The sequence below is a fragment of the Electrophorus electricus genome, chromosome 10 (assembly GCF_013358815.1).
Source record: "Electrophorus electricus isolate fEleEle1 chromosome 10, fEleEle1.pri, whole genome shotgun sequence".
NCBI classification, from domain to species: Eukaryota; Metazoa; Chordata; class Actinopteri; order Gymnotiformes; family Gymnotidae; genus Electrophorus; species Electrophorus electricus.
In genome coordinates this window covers 8,045,146-8,060,844 of record NC_049544.1, presented here as the reverse complement: position 1 = coordinate 8,060,844, position 15,699 = coordinate 8,045,146, and the positions used below count along the sequence as shown (strand labels likewise).

Genomic DNA, 15,699 nt, shown 5'->3' with positions numbered 1-15,699 from the left:
CTGAAAACCTGAGAAATGCTACAAAGGTTGTTTAAAATGCAATAACATCAACTGCAAACAAAGCTGAAAAAAACACACACACGATTTACAGAAAAACAGGACGTTTTGGACAGAGGTCCGTCTACCTCTGTCCAAAACGTCCTGTTTTTCTGTAAATCGTGTGTGTGTGTGTGTGTGAATATATATATATATATATATATATATATATATATATATATATTATATATATATATATATATATATATATTCCCCCCACACACACACACACACACGTGTGTGTAGACAAAATTAGAAATAGCAGGGGTCAGTTGATTTGATTTGATCTGGCTGTCGGGCAGTTACTTTAAAACTGTTTCTATACCCTATAAGAAACTTGGTTTCGATCCATAAAACTATCCCAGCCTTAACTGAATTTTACCGCTCAGCAGCAGCACAGTTAAGGACGAAATTAGAATGAACGCTCAATGGAAACGACCAGCTTCCTAATATTAAGTCAGGACGCTGTCATAGTTTCCGCGAAATTCTAACTCCAATGTCGTGCTGCAATAACACAAATTAAAGACAAAAGTAGATTGACTGTAATCAGACCCCATTAAGCTGCTTGGGCTTTAGAATGAGTTTATTAAAAGTTGCTGGCTGACGCTGCAGTTTGAAAAGGAGTCATGTCAACAAACGAAATGTCAAAGAAACAATTTAGTATGGCAAAACTACGTGCACACATATAGGCTACATAATGTACCGATGACTATAGCTAGGTTAATACAGATAATGGCAGCGAATGTACCATGAAGAAACAGGACATTCAACTACTATACCACCATAAATTGCAACACCAATTTGAAAACGCACTCCCAAGCGAGTGCAATAACTTACCAAAGGATGATATTTTTGAAAGTCTAATAATATCTGGTTCTTCCAGGAAAAATCGCCCTGATGCAGCCTTTGGATCCCTTTATTCAACCCAAATCCACAATGCTGACTGACTCGCGTGTTGAATTTACCGTTAACTAAAACCGAAAACAATGTAGGCCACTGTTAACCAGTGAACTTCCTCACAAATAACGTTAGTGACACCGAAATATCTAGAAACCTGGGGTTCAAGGCTTCACAGGTTCAGAAAACAAACCAAACGAACCAAAAAGCGAGACATGAAAAGTAACGTTGCCATTGAGTTTTCAGCGAACATCCGTGTTCATTGACCCTACCTGTCTTGTCAGAAAATGTAGAAAGTTATTTTATAACTAGAAGAACAGTAGGAACAAAACCGTAATGCACGAAACTATACCCTTCTCAAAAGCCGGTCTCTTAATCAGACCGCACACCTCGCCATAACCCTTAACCCTCTGTTCTCACCCAGTATCCAGTAGTTTTCTCTAACTGTGACGTCACTCGCCTATCCACATCCACATCTAAGGGGGTGCTAAAGTAGCGTCTAAAATTTGGACGTGGGTCTAAATTCATAAATCAAACTATTATCTATATATTATCTTTATAAAAAAGATAAGCGTTTTCTAAACTTGTCCCTTCATAGTGTTTCGTCTTTTAGGTACAAATGGTCCCTACATTCTTTCTACTTTTCCCCCCAGATAGCTGCATCTAATATGTTGCTAGCTACTTCAATGGTTTTAACATAATTATTATTGTGCTTTACATAATATGGATCACATTAGTAATCTCGTACACGTTTAATCATTCACATAAACCCCCAAACAATCCCACCCTTAAAAAAAAAAACCTTTTTACAGCATAGTTTTTTTTAACAGCATACTGTTTTTGGCAGCATACTGCATAGCGTTGGTCAATTTTAAATTTAAGAATCATGTAACGCAGAGAATAAAGTAAACTAGAACTTAAAACAATAGACATGATACAGGTGCATATCAATGATTCATTCTTTAAATTATTCCAAGAAAGTGCAAAGGAAGAAGAAACCGAACGTTTTTGATATCGTAAATGTAATGAAACAGAACGCCACTGGATGATCTCTCAGGCTCTACTGCCTGGCGTTGTCTTAAAGTCCCTGCCAAGTGGTAGGCTACCTTGTTTGACAATGGGATACACTAGCCATTATTATCAATAATTAGTTATTCCTGGGAAACAAAGAAAACAGGCAACTAAAATATAATAATTTACATTCCATATTCACGGTGTACTTGTGAAAATACCAAAACTGATATTTACATTGACATTAAAATTTTGAACGTTTTGGCTCAGTTTACACCCTTGAAAACACCCTCTAACCAGCCAGCAAATTTTAACCGCTTGCTCGGTTGTATCCTAGTAACGGAAGAACGGCTCAATAGCAGGTGTGCATGAACGCTGTGAAAACAAAATAAAAAAACAATATTGCAAAATATTATCTGTATTTTAACTATATTTATTTATAATATTATTATATACACGATGCTAATATAAAATATTTTTTAAGGGGTATTTTCACCTAATCTACAATTACTGTTATGATAGTTCACCCCGCATCGAAAATAAATCGCTCCAACTTTGTTTCCGTTTGACAGTTGTTACTACTTGCGCGGTTAATCAAGAACTAACTTGGAATTATAACTCTAAACTGGCTATCAATCTAAAGACCTAATATAATGCGCTCTGAAAAAAAAATTCAAAAGCACATTTAAGAAAAAACTGGTGAATCATTTTCATTTTGTTTCACACATGTCGTTGACTTTAAAAGGGACTATTTTTATCACAGCAGTTTTTGTTTGCAGCTTGCTAGCAATATAAGTAGCTAACCGAACGATAGCTAGCTAGCTAGCCTGATAAAAGAAGACTTAAATAGTGTACACCAAAAGTACACCACAGGATTTTTTGGGTAGCTAGCGTGCGTTTTTAATCTACCTATCTATATAAAATGTGTGCGAATAATTAGATTGTCATATGCTAGCTAGCTATATATGGAATATGTATAATGTGTTTAAAGTTACCTTAACGGTAACTTTACACACATTTGTAGTTAGCACATAGCGGTTAACAAACATGAAAATAAGCAACAATGTTCAGTATTGTTAGAAGGGTTACTAGCTAGCTATTAATATTCAGGTCAGACCGTTACAGTTAACATAAAACATTTCCTTGGCAGTGAACATCTTCCAGATGGAAAACTTCATATTGTATGAAGAAATTGGAAGAGGAAGCAAATCTGTGGTTTACAAGGGCAGGAGGAAAGGGAGTATACATTTTGTGGCAATTATCTGTAGCGAGAAATCCAAGAGACCAGAATTAACGAACCACGTGAGTAAGATAAAACTTATTAAAACCAGTTTAAACCAGGTCAAGGCAGAACGTTTAAGCTTTCTGCATTTATTGCGTTTATGGAGTTTAAGTTTGATTTTTTTGATGGACTGCAGAGATGTCCTGTGTTACTTTCCTACCTGTCTGACAATAGCATTCATTAACAGGTACGACTTGCCCATGATATTAAGCATGATAATGTGGTCTCTTTCTATGAGTGGTATGAGACTAGTAATCACCTCTGGCTGGTGGTGGAGCTGTGCACAGGTAAGACCTCAAATGCAGGTATTTGATTTATTGTTTAGTTATGCTTACTTCCACACTCCAGATATTTTCAATTACTAAATAGCATGTGCATAATTGACAGTAATGCTTTTGTGCATACACAAAAATCAGATATACAATTCTTGTTTAATTTTGTGTTTTTATGTAAAGTGTAAAAAGTCTATAATACTAGCTTGAAATTTAGCAATAATATATTTTAATAGGAGGAACATTGGAGGCAGTTATTTCCCAGGATGAATGCTTATCTGATGATGATGTGCGAAAATTCGCCATGGACTTAATTAAAGGTCTTAAGTACATCCATAACTCTGGCATAGTGTTCTCTGACCTTACTCCTTCTAAGGTATATCATAATGTATCCAACACAGCATAACACAGTATCAACTAGAGTGTATTCTAGTCTATATAAAGTCATATAGAGAATGCACATTTTGATCTTTGTGGCTGTGCAGTAACACCTGATATATTGCAAGTGCTTCAGTAGTAGTTTGTTGAAATAATTGAAAAAGGTACTCTAATAATAGGTTTAATTTTTTTTACAAGTATTTAAAAAAGTTTTTAAATTAGAATTTTAATTAGAATTAGTTCATTATAGACCTCTTACCTACAAATTTTTCTATACTGAATATGTATGTTTGCCTGTAGGTTTTATTGGATGGTCCAGGTACTCTGAAGTACTCTAATTTCTGCCTCGCTAAAGCCCAAGGGGAGAACCTGGAGGAGTTTTTTGCTCTTGTAATGTCAGAGGAGGGGGGAGACAGCAAAGAGAGTTCCACGTCTAGAAAATATATTAAGAACCGAACCCAAGGTCATTACTTACATTACACCATTGCACCACATCTAGATATGAAGTATGAATGGTAAGAATGATATACCAAAAACTAGCAGCAAAAGTCTAAAAAGGTCTAGACATTTCTGTCCTTTTACGAGTAGATCAGAAATAGATACAGCTGTGAGTTTTTAATTAATTTTCACAATAAATGAAGTTGTTGGCTCTGATGTAACATAAGCTAGTATACTATAGTGCATGTCTAAAATGTTGTGTTATTAGGGGTATAAGAGAGTTCATGTTGGTGTATGGCTAGGAAGGTCATCCTCATGCTGTTTGATATTGTGTTATTAGGGGTATAAGAGAGTTCATGTTGGTGTATGGCTAGGAAGGTCTTCCTCATGCTGTTTGATGTTATTGTCAGGATCCCTGCTGTACTGTGCTCCAGAGGTGCTGAGAGGGGAGGCCACCAGCATTTTCACTGATCTATGGGCTTTGGGCTGCATCCTCTATGAGATGTTTACAGGTTGGAACATTTTAAATCTTTTATTATTTGAAGAATGAAATTGTTGTATTATTTTAATGACTTCATCAAAAAGTTTTAGAGGTACAACTCTCAGTGTACAGTTTTCTGTAAGGGCAATAATTAATTTACTTAACTAAGTGTATATTTAGATTTAAGGATGCAGCTTGGTTCATGCTTGTAGTTATGGTTTAGTTTAAATAGAAGGTTATGTTAACAGTCTTGTTCCTCCAAATGCTAAATTCCTGTATGCACTCTGAAGCATTCTGAAATTCTGAGATTATTCAGATGCTTAACTCGCAGAATAGCCAATGCAGAATATTCAGAGGCTCAAAAGTAAATCACTCCAATTCATGTCATCTTTTTTTATTTGCAGGAAAACCACCATTCTTCTCTGAGACTTATACTGATCTGATACATCTAATTTTACATGATGATTGTCCACCGCTGGTGCAGAAAGGTTTGCAAACAGCTATTGTAAAACTCTGTTTAATTCTCATTTTAGAGAATTAGATTAAAATGTAACAGTGCAATGCATTTATTTTTAAAGGTCACACTTGTTCACATCCAAGTCCAGAGTTTCAAAACCTGCTTCAGGGTCTGCTGCAGAAAGACCCTCTAAACAGGTATCCACACCAAATCTCATCAATATACATAATGAGCAGATTTATACTAATGCTCTTTTTGTATGTTTACTCCCCAGCCACACAACTGTCCAAATAGGGGAAAAAAGGATTGTATATGGCCCTCTGTTAAGTTACCATCTTATATTTTAGTGTGTTATAATAAGTGAGGGCAGTTTTGAGAAACATATTCTTTTTTGTATTGGCATCACTCCAGATAGAACATGTAAAAAAATTATTTGTTGGATTAAATGAAGTAGCATATAGTAAAGAATGCATTCTTCCTACAGCACTGTATCTGTTGCTTTGCATTAGCAGCATATGCAAGTTATAGCAATTGACATAACTAGTCGTTTTGTCTTGTATTTTCGTGCAGGTTGAGCTGGGAACAATTGTTGTTGCACCCTTTTTGGAGAGGAGCCTTTTCAGTGGAGACCTCTTTAGAGGGTGATGCTGAAGATTGCTCTCATAGCTCTAGGTAATTTTACTTAGTGTAACTGTGTCATAGACTGTGCTATGTACTTTCTTCTGCATGTCTTTGTCTCTTATACCAAAACACTGAATAACAAATGTGTGATACTCATAAGGAAGCTTGCACTGGAATTACAATGCACTTTGATACTTTGGCTTTCAAACTTCAGAGAAGTATTACTTTCTTATTCATAACCAAAGGAATTATTCAAACCATTTACAGATTGTGATTTTCTAATGTGCGTCCAAGACATAGCCTTAGACAAAATGCAGTTGATTCAGTTAACTAGCAGAGAAACTGGACTTAATACAGTGTGTGTATATTTTTCCCCTTATTTACATTTGGAAATGTGTTGATTGGTCATTCCAATATTTTTAAATTCATCCTTCTTCATTTGAAACACTGAACTATATGAAGTATGCAAAACACCACTGTGTAAATGTAAATTGTAAATTGTATTTTTGTTTCCCTGTTTTAATATACATGATGATTGCCTGGGTAGTCAGGGTATATTAGAACACATGAAGGCATCCTGAGGACTATGAGAACCACTGATGTAGACTCCACTATATAGTTTAGGTCTGTTCGGATTTTTATAGTGATGCAATCTCCAAGTGATGTTTTGTAATGTAATCTAATGTGACTAAAGCTTATTCATGGTAAGAGTTCTTATGCATTAACTGAATGGAAAAAAAAGATTGAATGAATGAATTTCTGGGGGAGGGTATTAAAAAAGTCTAATAATTTAACCCAGATCTCCACGCTATTGTAACGCTTTTCGGTCAGGATTATTTCAGCACTGGCACCAGTGATTGTGAGTAGGCCATAACAAAGGCTGCTGTATCTCAGTGAGGACCCTTGCAGGCTAAAGGAGGAGGAGGGCTTGTTGCATGTTGTTTTATGATGATGCCTCTGCTTTTTAAACAAACTTTTCTGATTTTGGCATTGAAATTTTAGACACCATAGACCTTACATATTCTCAAAAAGTAATCTTATGAATACATGTTAATTGCATGTTTTACAATCATTGTACCTTTTGTGTCCTTTTCCACATTTTGACTAATCTGTACAAATTAGAGGTCCATAATATGCAGATAAAAACTGTATTGTGGTTATAGTGCCATAAATTGAACCTGGTTAAAAAAATAATTGGCCTGCATAATTTTTTATCAAAAATTGTTTTTTTGTTAAACCATATGAATGCTGTGATTTATCAAAACAGTCAGGATGGTCAGGATTGGATAGAATACAACATGAAATATGATGTGCTAGAGAGTTAAATTGCATATCGCAAAGTACTGTTATTGTGGAGATCAGTATTGCAATATCAATTAAGAAAAGATGTATTGTTCAACCCAAGTTCAAATGGAATATAGACAAAGAAGTGAAATTAACCCGTGTGTGTGTGTGTGTGTGTGTGTGTGTGTGTGTGTGTGTGTGTGTGTGTGTGTGTTTTTGTGGGGGGGGGGTCCCTTTTTCTCAGAGTACAGTTGTCATCAGTGTCTTCTCAGGCAGCATTGGAGGTCCATAAAGTAGCAGTTGGATCAGCTAACTCGAACCTCAGCAAGTCCTTCACATTAGGTAATGCTCAAGGCATGAGACTCCACACATACTGTTCATGATGTACATACCGGCATTGTGAGTGTGTGTATGTGTATAAGCCTCTGTGTATGTGTTGTGTAAGAATTTTTGTAATTCAGTATGTTTGTGTTGAGGTTTGTAGAGCACTATGTTAATGAATTCTTGCAAACTGGCATACTTTAATCCTGTGCTTGCATACTTTAAACATTTTTCTGTTTGTAGTTATTTATGCACGGATCCAGGCACTTGTCGAAGACGGTTATATCTTATATTCTTCAATATTTCCTTACTGTTACAGCACAACATATAGTTTGTTAATAGTATTGCCAATTTTGGCCTTTGAAGTTCTGATATAAGGCTGCAATTTGCAAGTGAGTCCTCTTAACAAACCACAAAATGATTTATTGTGTGTTTGTGACCATTCTGACCAATTTCAGGCATTCCACATAATTGGTTGGTGGATGTTGTGATGAATCACAGCATTCAAATTATCCAACAAATGTAAATCATTTCAAAATAAGGTCTTTTGGTCATGTTACATTCACCAAAATATTTTAAAATATTATAAGGCATATTGCAGCTGCAGTTTGCGGCTAAATAATTGCACAATAATTGTTCATATAATGCTGGATTATTTGTTGTGTTGTGCGGTGGAAGTTGAGTAGTCTTCTGTACATTAGTGCACTCACATGTTCTGCTGAATTAGACAGCAACTGGTCAACACCACAGTTATAACCACAGGAGAGAGTCATAGAGACAGAGATATGTGATTATGTGCACTTTTCTGATTTCTGTATTATGGATTCTGTATTATAAAGAATAAATCATCTTTAAATTTGTCATCAAATCATATGTCATTCATTGAATCTCTTAGAACTGTTTAAAAAATGCCATTTAAAAGTCATATGGTGGTTGTTTTCTTTTTTAAAGTAGATCATTTTCCACTGTGCTTAATTAACTGTGAATGGTTCTGTCTTGTGTCTTAGACAATGTGACTGAGTTTAGACCCAAATCTGTGTTGGACTCAGATGCCAGAGAGTCTATTTTCCTTCTGAGGTATGTCTTCTTAGGTGAACCTTATGATGAGTGATACGTTTACCAGTAACTGTTAGAATGCAAAAGACTGGCTATTTTGCTTATGTTCATATTCACATATAAGGCTTGTTTTGTTTTTTATTACAAATTCAACATGATTCTTTATCATCATCATAATTATTATTATTATTATTATTATTATTATTATTATTATTAAGTGAGCCTTGTCCAGTGACAGTCTGTGTTAGATGTGGTGAAAACATTAACAGAATTAGGTTTTTTGGCCTGTTTTATTGTATATTTGCTTTGACAGTTCATGTCCAACTCCAAGAGCAAGCAGTACCGCTAAAGACACAGAAAGCTATGAGGTCAAGACACAAGTAAGCACACACATAAACACCACTTTAAGCGTGTGCTTGAAATCAGGAAGGAGACCCATCTCTGTACAATGCATTTTAACTCCGTCCATTCAAATGGTTATTGAAAGTAAGCCATATGGTTTACCTGTTGGTGGTTTTTGTGGTACCACACTACCATCTGTTGGAGGATCAAGGAATTAGTACTTACTGGAAACCCTCATATGTCAAATGTCTTTGCCCTTTTAAAAATGTAAACCATTTTAAAGAAACATCACCTGTATATCTTTATATGTAAACTAAACAATTTAAATACTTTCATGTCCAGATATTTCAGTTTTGCTACTATTGTTTTATAATTTTAATAATGCATTTTATACTGTCATTGATGTGTTATATTAGCATAAGACACTAATGGTAGTATAATATTAAATGTTGTGTAATGTTTCAGCAGATTCTAGTGACAGGGCATAAAACCTCTTGAATTATGTTTAATGTATATCAGGATAGCAGTGGTTTGGAGGTTTTGCAGAGTGATGGATGTGCCTGCATTAAAGAGCTCTTATACACTGACTTGGACCTGATTGTGACTCCCATCATGGACAACCCCAAGGTAAACCTGCTTGGATTTTTCTACAGTGCTCAAAGATATACAGTGGTGTGAAAGTGTTTGCCCCCTTCCTGATATCTTTTTTTTTTTTTTTTTTGCATGTTTTTTACACTTAAATGTTTCAGATCATCACACAAATTTAAATATTAGACAAAGATAATACAAGTAAACGTAAAATGCAGTTTTTAAATGAAGGTGGTTATTATTAATGGAAAAAAAATCCAAACCTACTTGGCCCTGTGTGAAAAAGTGATTGCCCCATAAACCTAATAACTGGTTGGTCCACACATATAATAATAGCTCTCACTGTGGTTTGCTGGAGTCCCAAAGCTTTAGAAATGGCTTTATAACCTTTTCCAGACTGATAGATCTCAATTACTTTGTATCTCATTTGTTCATGAATTTCTTTGGATTGCAGCATGCTGTCTAGCTTTTGAGGATCTTTTGGTCTACTTCACTTTGTCAGGCAGGTCCTATTTAAGTGATTTCTTGATTGAGAACAGGTGTGGCAGTAATCAGCCCTGGGTACCATGTAGGTTTACACAGGGCCATGTAGGTTTGTATTTTTTTTTCCCTTAATAATAAAAACCTTCATTTAAAAACTGCATTTTGTGTTTACTTGTGTTTGATGATCTGAAACGTTTAAGTGTGATAAACATACAAAAAATAAGATATCAGCAAAGGGGCAAACACTTTTTCACACCACTGTAGATGTTTTTCAGATGTTGTCCTCGTCATATCTCTCTCAGCACTGGTTTTGATTCTGACTGGTTTTAATTTTCAGAATTTAACAATGTCTTGAAGCAGAAACACAAACTTCATTAATTTATTTTCTTAGATTCTGAAAACTGCTCCTGTCAGATTTGACCCCAAAACCCTATGTGTATCAGCATATTCAGGTAAACTGTGTCGTTTTTGTATATAAAATGTGTACATATAGAATTTTCCAGTGTTACTTTATGGGTTGACCTGCAACTTGATCAACTTATAACATCAGGTAAAAAGCTTATTTTGTGTCACATTCACATGCAAAGCCACACCTAACGGCTTCTTCTCACCACCCTTTTTTATGTACTTCCAATCTCTTTGTCTTTTTAGCTGAGCGTTTGGCATGTCTAAGCTCAGAGGACTGGTCAGTGTTCCTGCAGCAGCTCTGTGTTGCTCTGGAGTCAGTGGACCGGGCCGGGTCTGGAGGCTCCATGGCACCACGTGCTAAACTCAACCTGCTCTGCTATCTGTGCTGTGTCTGTGCACACAGAGACACAGCAACTCGCATTATGCACTCCCAGCTGGTGAGCCTAATGTTGCAGAGTTCCCTAAATATCTGCTGTCATTCTAAAAGCTCACACTACACATGTGTATTTACATACACGTCAAGTGTCTTAGGCTTTTGTAATTACAAATGCCTAAAACACTTTACATGCAACATATACAGTGCCATCCAGAATAAGTGACACCCTAGATGTCTAAAAAAATGTCTAACCTTTTTCCACTCTAGGTCCAAACAGTTACTAAGGTTGTTTGAGACTAGTTGTGCCATCCTGTGCCATATTGTGCCATTCTGCCCCATTCTGGACTGCTGTGGACTGTTAAGGTTATATACCTTGACCGGCCATTTTATTAGGAACACCATTTCATTAGTGCAAATATCTAACTACCCAATCACTTGGTAGCACCTCAATGTATTCAGACATGTAGACAGTCAAGATGAAGTCCAAATCAAGAATCAGAGTGGGGAAGAAAGGTGATTTAAGTGATTTTGAATGTGGTATGGTTGCTGGTGCTAGACAGGCTGGTCTGAGTATTTCAGGAACTAACGAGCTACTGGGATTTTCTTGCATAACCGTCTCTAGGGTTTACAGAGAATGGTCAGAAAAAGAGAAAATATCTAGTGTGTGGCAACAGTAACTCAAATACAACTGAGGTGTGCAGAAGAGCATCTGCAGAAGACCGTGCCACTCCTGTCAGTTAAAAACATGCCATTGAGGCTACAGTTTGCACGGTCTTATAAAAATTGGCCAACAGATGATTGGAAAAACGTTTCTGGTTTGATGAGTCCCAATTTCTGCTGCAACATTCGGATGATAGGGTCAGAATTTGGAGTAGCAACATGAAAGCATGGCTCCATCTTGCCTTGTATCAACAGTTCAGAGTGGTGGTGGTGATGTAATGGTGTGCGTGTGTAATGCTGTCATGGTAATATGGACCCAAATCTCTGAGGAATGTTTCCAATAATTTATTTGAGCTTTGGTTAAAATAAAATAAAAACATAAATAAAAACAGCCATTGTTAATATTATAAACTGTCAAAAACTTTTCTGTAGCAGGTATTGTTATTGTTCATTAAGTAGATAATAGTTTAAGAGAAGCCTATATGTGGTTTATAAAGAAAAATTAATGACCCCTCAAAAAAACAGAAATAAAATTACTAGAACTTTGACCTCCACTTCCATGTAAACCCTAACCCTAAAAATCCCAGGAAAAGGCTTTCAAAGGCTCTGCAAACCAACATTTCCATTTATACCAAGACGCATGTCATCATGGACTTTAAGCATAAAGGGAGTTTAAATCAAAATTGTAACTGTCTGAACCGCAAAGTTAAACTGGGTCATGGGTTGCAACTTCCAGAAAGACACGGACTACATTTAACATGCGCACAATAGTCAGTCTTATTCAGTATAAGAAGTTGAACTGATCCAAGATGTTTAAACGAGCTGTATAAAAGACAGCTCACAGTCCTGTTTATATGCACTACAGCATAGTTTATATTTGCAACGGTAAAGACCTCCTTCATGATGCAACAAAGTTTACCAATATGCAAGTTTCCCAATTTTTTATATAAAACATATGACCATGCTACCTTAAGGAGCATCTCTTCATCCTCTCAAAAATGTGAACCCTTGTTTTTTGTTTTTCATTTGTTTTCATTTGTTTACTGGTACTTTGAAACCAAAGATGAAACCTTAACCCCTGTTGAAAACCTGTGATATGATCTGAAGAGCAGAGTCCTCAGGCAAGGACCTATAACTCACTATGATTTAGAGAGATACCCTATGGAGGAACAGTATCTGTTTTTTAGTTCTGTTCTCCCACTTTATCATGTATTATAGAAGATTCAGTACTGCTATCTTGGCAAAGGGAGAGTGCACAAAGTATTAAATGCAGGGGTGCCAATAAATGTGACACATTTTATAGAATTTTTTCTTCTGAGCAGTGGCATCATATCAAAGATATATGGTTTCCTCATATTTCTGATCATAGAAAAATATGTGAATTTTATCTAGCTAATTGCATGATCTTGCAGCAATGTCACTGTGGTTGCATTGAACCCAGTGCAAGCAGTCCAATATCTTAAAGGTTTATAAGAATGTTGGATTATGAATTATGGCTCTGGAGCAGGTGTGCTAATCGTTACCCTTTTGTATGCAAGGCTTACAATACCCAAATGTCTCAGGGAGAGGGGGTGTTCTCAGTATGTGAAGTAGCACAATAGTTTATTAGATAACTGTTAAAAGGAAAGGACTGCCTCCTTTCCTTCTAAACGGACAATGAGCTTCCTTTTCCCTTGCTTTTCGTGGAAATGCTGCAATAATCACTACATGCAACACTTTATAGGGTTTTGAGCTCACTGTGTAGTTACTGAATAGTTTCTATGATTGTTACAGAATTCTCTATATTTTAATGACGTGTAACAAACATTCCTTGTTTGAGGCATTTTGAAAGAAAGTGCAGCTAGTGGAGTTTTATAAATCAATAGGTTCTGCATCTGACCACCAGGGGGCTGTATGTAGCAGTACTGGCCACACTTTCTCGAAACATAATTCATCACTCATAATTCATGATAGAACAAAGTTTTGGTAATTACATTTATGATTACATTATATTTAGTGACACCCACCCCCTCTCTCTCTCTCAGTTACCGGTGTTGATCCAACAGCTGCGGCAGGCCCCTAACTGGGATGTGTGAGTATGAGCTTGCACACACAATGGTGTATGTGATAGTATTGACATGAATTCTTTACCAGCTTACAGTACAGTCACACCAACATGGTAATTCATATAGTTTTGGCAAATATATTGTGTTGAATGTGAAACAGTAAAGCACTGGGTATTGTGCCTGGCTCATTCTATACATCTGCTCTTGTAAGGATGTAAGGTCAGGCTTGTGAAACACTGGCTACTGCCTGAATTAGACAAATTTCTAACTTCTCTGATACCAAGCAATAACTATATCTTGCCTAAAGCACCCAGCCTTGATGAAGTATGGACACCAGACTTTACAGTTAGTTATAAAATTGTATGTAGTTACTTATGTAACTTATGTACTTATGTAGTTACTTATGTGTCATGTTACTTATGTGTCTTATCAGGCATTGCTTAAGTCAGTCTTAAAGTGTTTTGTACATAATTAGCCGATGTACATACAATTTAGTGTACATTACACTATTAGATCATCCAAATTATGTTGATCATTTCTTCTACTGCATGTGTATAGTGCGATGAAGGGAATGTGTAGTAGAAAAAACTAATAAATGAAGCTGCTTTGTGTATAGTGTATATTTGTGTATTTTTGTGTGCCTTGTAATAATGCATCATTTGTGTTGATTGTCTGTGTGTCTTTCAGGAAGACCAAGGTGATGAGGGTCATTGGCCTTCTGGCCTCTCACTGCACAGACATCGAAGACAATGTTCCCATCACAGAGGTGAGTGTGTTTGGGCAGACTTCAGTATTTTTATTTATTAATTTATCTTTATGTATCTTCATCTTCATTACACAGTGGCTAATAAACTCCACCAGGCCTTAAACTGTGTAATCCTTCCTCTGGGTAGGGACTATCCTGTAGGGATCAGTCTTAACACTAACACATGTTATTCACCTAGGTTAGGCCTTTCATCTTTTTCAGTTAGTTGTGTTGTGTTGGTTCTGAAAAGTCTCAAGGAGAGTAACTTTCCACATATCTCCACATAGCTATCATGTTATTTAAAGCAATAAAAAATTATTAGCAGTTTGTTTAAAAACTGATTACCAGTGTGTTTTAATTAATGCAAACGTAAGAGTGCTGCTATCTAGAGTAATTCGTATGTGACAACTTGCATGTCTGTCTGTAGGATGGTAGTAATAGACCCTGATATTTTATCCTTTGAACATGGTGGTCTTGCTAAATTCTTTGTCCAGTCTGTGGCAGGGTTGCATGAGCTCATATCCTTTATTTGTTACCATAGTGAAATGAAAGACATGCCAGCAGGTGTCGCCATAACATCTCTGTAGCATATTTGTCCCAAATACTCTACACAGAAGAAAACTGGAAAAACCAAAATCATTTGTTATACCTCTGACTCCAGAACACATGAAATCCAATAATAGCAAAAGTGAATTAGCCAAGACACTTACTATCCCACAGTGTTATAAGGGCATGCATCCTGCCCAAACATGCTTCTAAAGGGATTAACAAACCATTAAAGTGCTGCACGCAGGTATTTGTGGTTAATGGTTTCAAAAACAGCATTCTGTTTGATGTCAGACCGGATGCTCCGGCTTTTGATCCTGAGCTCATATGGGTTTGCTGTGAGTTCCGACATGCCCACCTTTCTGTCCCCGAATAAAACGCAGTGGTGTCTCCGCAAGCAGCGGGGGGACCATGCCACAAAATGGCCGGCAGCCGCAGTCTAGCATGGCTTAGTGTTCAAGACCAGACACACACCCGCCGCTTTCCTCTCTGCTCCCTCATACCAGTGCTGGCTCAGAACATTCTGCTCCAGCCACCCGCCATTTTAGGCAGAGTGGGCTGGGAGAACCGGGGATCTTGAGCCTCTCTACAGGGGTCCCGCGTCTGAGCTGCTGCTTCTGTCATGGCGATTTCTGTCTCCAGCTTTCTCTTTGTTCAGAGGGAGAAAGGCACTGCTGATTTCGTATGCTTCCTGTCCACACTCCAAGTCTCTGTGGTTGGGCATAAGCTGTTCTAAAGACAGTTTCAGAAATTAAGTTTGAGTTGTGAGGGGTTTATGAAGTAAAGATAGTGGAAAGAAACAGTGTCATCATGTGTGGAGGGTGTGGCGCTCCACTCCAGTGTAAGTGCTGTGATGTCTCTACAATTAAAGAGTTGTTTCAGCTTGCACTCCTGACAGAAACCAAAGCTTTGGCTTAATTTGTTGTTATGGCAACAATAAAAGCCTTTAAGAATACATTTCACATAGGAAAT

General features: G+C 36.7%; 1 protein-coding gene across 3 annotated transcripts in view; it reads left to right on the top strand.

Moving 5' to 3' along the window:
* Positions 1-2,534: 2,534 nt before the first annotated feature.
* Positions 2,535-15,699, top strand: part of ulk4 (unc-51 like kinase 4) — a 93,011-nt gene continuing 79,846 nt past the window's right edge. For 2 of the 3 annotated variants that reach the window (XM_027023227.2, XM_035530930.1), the window contains exons 1-17: positions 2,535-2,643; positions 3,095-3,246; positions 3,414-3,513; positions 3,735-3,874; positions 4,177-4,339; positions 4,725-4,826; positions 5,200-5,283; positions 5,374-5,449; positions 5,823-5,924; positions 7,402-7,499; positions 8,486-8,555; positions 8,848-8,914; positions 9,396-9,503; positions 10,339-10,399; positions 10,599-10,792; positions 13,416-13,462; positions 14,124-14,202. In XM_027023227.2, the coding sequence (XP_026879028.2) occupies positions 3,109-3,246; positions 3,414-3,513; positions 3,735-3,874; positions 4,177-4,339; positions 4,725-4,826; positions 5,200-5,283; positions 5,374-5,449; positions 5,823-5,924; positions 7,402-7,499; positions 8,486-8,555; positions 8,848-8,914; positions 9,396-9,503; positions 10,339-10,399; positions 10,599-10,792; positions 13,416-13,462; positions 14,124-14,202 (1,629 nt within the window). In that variant the 5' untranslated portion in view covers positions 2,535-2,643; positions 3,095-3,108. Of the gene's footprint in view, positions 2,644-2,793; positions 2,828-3,094; positions 3,247-3,413; positions 3,514-3,734; positions 3,875-4,176; positions 4,340-4,724; positions 4,827-5,199; positions 5,284-5,373; positions 5,450-5,822; positions 5,925-7,401; positions 7,500-8,485; positions 8,556-8,847; positions 8,915-9,395; positions 9,504-10,338; positions 10,400-10,598; positions 10,793-13,415; positions 13,463-14,123; positions 14,203-15,699 lie in introns of those variants that run through there. The other variant, XM_027023228.2, reaches the window with a different exon arrangement.